Below are 5,623 nucleotides of genomic sequence, written 5' to 3' on the forward strand. Positions count from 1 at the left end.
GGAGTGGAGGGGAGAGGAGGGGAGAGGAGGGGAGTGGAGGGGAGAGGAGGGGAGTGGAGGGGAGAGGAGGGGAGAGGAGGGGAGAGGAGGGGAGAGGAGGGGAGTGGAGGGGGAGAGGAGGGGAGAGGAGGGGAGTGGAGGGGAGAGGAGGGGAGTGGAGGGGAGAGGAGGGGAGAGGAGGGAGAGGGGGGAGAGGAGGGGAGAGGAGGGGAGAGGGGGGAGAGGAAGGGAGAGGGGGGAGAGGAGGGGAGAGGAGGGGAGAGGAGGGAGTGGAGAGGAGGGGAGTGGAGGGGGAGTGGAGGGGAGAGGAGGGGAGAGGAGGGGAGTGGAGAGGAGGGGAAGTGGAGGGGAGTGGAGGGGAGAGGAGGGGAGAGGAGGGGAGAGGAGGGGAGAGGAGGGGAGAGGAGGAGGGAGAGGGGGGGAGAGGAGGGGAGTGGAGAGGAGTGGGAACAAATACATCACAGGGGTCTAATACACTCTCCCCCTCGCCCTCTGTGTTCCTGCCCCAGGGAAAGGAGGGCGGAGGGGAGAGGGGAGAGGAGGAGGGGCATGGAGCGGAGTGTGTAAGGGCACCCACACACTCTCTCCCCCTCCCCCAATCCCCTCCCCCCCTCTCTCCCCCTCCCCCAATCCCCTCCCCCCTCTCTCTCCCCCCTCCCCCCAATCCCTCTCCCCCCCCAATCCCCTCTCCCCCCCAATCCCCTCTCCCCCCACCCCCAGTCCCCACTCCCCACTCTCCCCCTCCCCCATTCCCCCTCCCCCATTCCCTCTCCACCTCCCCCAATCCCCTCTCCCCTCCCCAATCATCTCTCCCCTCCCCCAATCCCCTCTCCACCCAATCACCTCTCCCCCCCTCCCCCAATCCCCTCCCTCCCTCCCCCAATCCCCTCTCCCCCCCCAAACCCCTCTCCCCCTCCCCCAATCCCCTCTCCCCCCCAAACCCCCTCTCCCCCTCCCCAATCCCCTCTCCCCCACCCCCAGTCCCCACTCTCCCCCTCCCCCCAATCCCCTCTCCTCCTCCCCCAATCCCCTCTCCCCCCCATCCCCTCTCCCCCTCCCCCAAACCCCTCTCCCCCTCCCCCAATCCCCTCTCCCCCCCAATCCCCTCCCCCCCCCACCCCCAGTCCCCACTCTCCCCCCCCCTCCCCCCTCTCTGTCACATCAGGGGGCAGGGTGCGGAGCGGCGGAGGGCGCTGACGGCGCTGGTGAAGCCCCCGACCAGCGAGGCTCTGCCCTCCACCCGGGCGATGGTGGCGAGATCCGGGGGCAACCGCACCGTCCGTGCTGCCCCCCGCACCTGCCCCCGGTCCCCCCCCGTCCTGGGGAGACAGAGGGGGGGGGTCAGTGTGGGAGGGAGGGGGGGGTCAGTGTGGGGAGGGAGGGGGGGGTCAGTGTGGGGAGGGAGGGGGGTCAGTGTATGGAGGGAGGGGGGGTCATTGTGGGGAGGGAGGGGGGTCAGTGTATGGAGGGAGGGGGGGGTCATTGTGGGGAGGGAGGGGGGTCAGTGTATGGAGGGAGGGGGGGGTCATTGTGGGAGGGAGGGGGGTCAGTGTATGGAGGGAGGGGGGGTCAGTGTGGGGAGGGAGGGGGGGTCAGTGTATGGAGGGAGGGGGGGGTCATTGTGGGGAGGGAGGGGGGTCAGTGTATGGAGGGAGGGGGGGTCATTGTGGGGAGGGAGGGGGGTCAGTGTATGGAGGGAGGGGGGGTCAGTGTGGGGAGGGAGGGGGGGTCAGTGTATGGAGGGAGGGGGGGTCATTGTGGGGAGGGAGGGGGGGTCATTGTGGGGAGGGAGGGGGGTCAGTGTATGGAGGGAGGGGGGGTCATTGTGGGGAGGGAGGGGGGTCAGTGTATGGAGGGAGGGGGGGTCAGTGTATGGAGGGAGGGGGGTCAGTGTATGGAGGGAGGGGGGTCAGTGTATGGAAGGAGGGGGGTCATTGTGGGGAGGGAGGGGGGTCAGTGTATGGAGGGAGGGGGGTCATTGTGGGGAGGGAGGGGGGTCAGTGTGGGGAGGGGGGAGGGGAGGGGAGGGAGGGGGGTCAGTGTATGGAGGGAGGGGGGTCAGTGTATGGAGGGAGGGGGGTCAGTGTATGGAGGGAGGGGGGTCAGTGTATGGAGGGAGGGAGGGGGAAGGGTGAGGAGAGATGGGGGAGGGCCAGAGGGAGCCGTTGGGTGGAAACCTCTCCGGCAGCGGCGGCCATCTTGTTTGACCCTCTGCCGCCGCGCTGCACCATGGGAGGAAGGTCAGGCGCGGGGCATGCTGGGACGGGCGCCGGTCCTCCCGGCTGTGTGTGGGGGGGGGGAGCGCATTCATTAAAGATTTATTGTCAATTGTTTTTTAAAAAGTAACAAAACTTGATTTATTGAGACAGCGGGGGAATGGTGAGCGAGGTGGACCTAACATTGTCACGCTGTCCTGTAACGTTTTGGTTGTATTTCCAAAACAAACGTACGCACAAGATGAGAGTTGTGGTGATATTGATGTGTACCTGTTGCAGGTGATGTACCTGTTGCAGGTGATGTACCTGTTGCAGGTGATGTACCTGTTGTACCTGTTGCAGGTGATGTACCATGTCCAGTCACTCTACACTTCCATCCCCCACAAGGATGGTCTCGAAGCCCTCCGTTTCTTCCTCGACCGTAGAACCAGCCAATCCCCATCGACCAACACTCTCCTCCACCTAGCAGAGCTGGTTCTTACCCTCAACAACTTCTCCTTTGACTCCTCCCACTTCCTCCAAACCAGAGGCGTAGCTATGGGCACTCGCATGGGCCCTAGCTACGCCTGCCTCTTTGTCGGGTACGTCGAACAATCCCTGTTCCAGACGTACACTGGCCCCATCCCCGAACTCTACCTCCGCTACATCGACGACTGCATTGGTGCTACCTCTTGCACCCATGCAGAACTCACTGACTTTATACACTTCACCTCCAATTTCCATCCTGCTCTTAAATATACCTGGACTATCTCTGACATCTCCCTCCCGTTTCTGGACCTCACCATCTCCATCACAGGAGAAAAACTAGTGACGGACATTTATTACAAGCCCACCGATTCGCACAGCTATCTGGACTACACTTCTTCCACCCGGTCCCCTGCAAAAAGTCTATCCCCTACTCCCAATTCCTCCGTCTACGCCGCATCTGCGCCCGGGATGAGGTGTTTCACACTAGGGCTTCAGAGATGTCCTCGTTTTTCAGAAACGGGGCTTCCCCTCCTCCATTATAGATGAGGCTCTCAGTAGGGTCTCTTCTACATCCCGCAGCTCCGCTCTTGCTCCCCCTCCCCCCCACTCGCAACAAGGACAGGATCCCCCTCGTTCTCACCTTCCACCCCACCAGCCAGCGGATCCAACATATTATCCACCAACATTTCCGTCACCTACAGCGGGACCCCACCACTGGCCACATCTTCCCATCCCCTCCCCTCTCTGCGTTCCGCAGAGACCGTTCCCTCCGTAACTCCCTGGTCCACTCGTCCCTTCCTACCCAAACCACCCTAACCCCGGGCACTTTCCCTTGCAACCGCACGAGATGCAACACCTGTCCCTTTACCTCCCCCTCAACTCCATCAAAGGACCCCAACATTCTTTCCAGGTGAGACAGAGGTTCACCTGCACCTCCTCCAACCTCATCTATTGCATCCGCTGCTCCAGATGTCAACTTATCTATATCGGCGAAACCAAGCGCAGGCTCGGCGATCGCTTCGCTGAACACCTGCGCTCGGTCCGCATTAACGCAACTGATCTCCCGGTGGCCCAGCACTTTAACTCCCCCTCCCATTCCCAGTCTGACCTCTCTGTCATGGGCCTCCTCCAGTGCCATAGTGAGGCCCGCCGGAAGTTGGAGGAGCAGCACCTCATATTTCGCCTGGGCAGTTTGCGGCCCGGTGGTATGAACGTCGACTTCTCCAACTTCAGATAGCTCCTCTGTCCCTCCCTTCCCCTCCTCCTTCCCAGATCTCCCTCTATCTTCCTGTCTCCACCTATATCCTTCCTTTGTCCCACCCCCGACATCAGTCTGAAGGGTCTCGACCCGAAACGTCACCCATTCCTTCTCTCCTGAGATGCTGCCTGACCTGCTGAGTTACTCCAGCATTTTGTGAATAAATCGATTTGCACCAGCATCTGCGGTTATTTTCTTATACACCTGTTGCAGGTGATGTACCTGTTGCAGGTGATGTACCTGTGGCAGGTGATGTACCTGTTGCAGGTGATGTACCTGTTGCAGGTGATGTACCTGTGGCAGGTGATGTACCTGTGGCAGGTGATGTACCTGTTGCAGGTGATGTACCTGTGGCAGGTGATGTACCTGTGGCAGGTGATGTACCTGTTGCAGGCGATGTACCTGTGGCAGGTGATGTACCTGTTGCAGGCGATGTCTCTCCCTCACACGGCATCTCATTGCCGCTCTCTCTGCCTTTCGCTGTGCAAACTCTTCATCCCGTCTCCTCCTGAAACCAAAGGATAGAAACATGGGTGCCAGGAGGAGGCCATTCGGCCCCTTCGAGCCTGTACGCACCGCCATTCAATATGATCATGGCTGATCATAGAAACATAGAAACATAGGTGCAGGAGTAGGCCATTCGGCCCTTCGAGCCTGTACGCACCGCCATTCAATATGATCATGGCTGATCATCCAGCTCAGTATCCCGTACCTGCCTTCTCTCCATACCCCCTGATCCCTTTAGCCACAAGGGCCACATCTAACTCCCTCTTAAATATAGCCAATGAACTGGCCTCAACTACCTTCTGTGGCAGAGAATTCCACAGATTCACAACTCTCTGTGTGAATTTTTATTTCCTCATCTCCGTTCTAAATGGCCGACCCCTTATTCTTAAACTGTGTGTGGCCCCTGGTTCTGGACTCCCCCAACATTGGGAACATGTTTCCTGCCTCTAACGTGTCCAACCCCTTAATAATCTTATACGTTTCGATAAGATCCCCTCTCATCCTTCTAAATTCCAGTGTATACAAGCCCAGTCGCTCCAGTCTTTCAACATACGACAGTCCCGCCATCCCGGGAATTAACCTACGCTGCACGCCCTCAATAGCAAGATGTTCTTGATCGTCCACAGTCGGTAACCCGTTCCTGCCCTCTCCCCACACCCCTCTTACGGACCTCTCTAGATGAACCATAGAAAGCAGACTGTCAGGATGCATCACACAGATTGGTTTGGGAACAGCTCTGCCCGAGACCACAAGTAATTGCCGAGAGTTGTGGATGTTGCCCAGTCCATCCCACACATAACTCTTCCCACCATTGGCTCCATCTACACTTAATGCTGCCTCGGAAAAGCAGCCAACACAATCAAAGACTCGTCCCACCCACAATGAATGGCGGGTACTGGCTCCAATGGCCTACTTTCCATGTTTCTAATCCCTTCAGAAGTTTATATCTTTCTATTTTATTGTCTGGAGATCCCAGATAGAACGATGAAATTCTTACTGAAGGCGGACACAAAACGCCGGAGTAACTCAGCAGGTCAGGCAGCATCTCTGGAGAGAAGGAATGGGTGACGTTTCGGGTCGAGACCCTTCGTCAGACTGAGAATCGGGGGAGAGGGAAATAAGACGTAGATGGTGATGTGGAACAAAGGAATGAGAGAGAGAAGCAAAAAGAGAA

The 5,623-nt window shown here is 59.0% G+C and overlaps 1 protein-coding gene across 1 annotated transcript in view; it reads left to right on the forward strand.

The window, feature by feature from the left end:
* Window positions 1–4,467, forward strand: part of dap3 (death associated protein 3) — a 23,721-nt gene extending 19,254 nt beyond the window's left edge. Inside the window, 2 exon segments of the mRNA XM_078431929.1 lie at window positions 2,496–2,558; window positions 4,156–4,467. Coding sequence (XP_078288055.1) covers window positions 2,496–2,558; window positions 4,156–4,467 — 375 coding nt within the window.
* Window positions 4,468–5,623: the final 1,156 nt, after the last annotated feature.

Source organism: Rhinoraja longicauda, chromosome 44, assembly GCF_053455715.1.
Source record: "Rhinoraja longicauda isolate Sanriku21f chromosome 44, sRhiLon1.1, whole genome shotgun sequence".
NCBI lineage: Eukaryota > Metazoa > Chordata > Chondrichthyes > Rajiformes > Arhynchobatidae > Rhinoraja > Rhinoraja longicauda.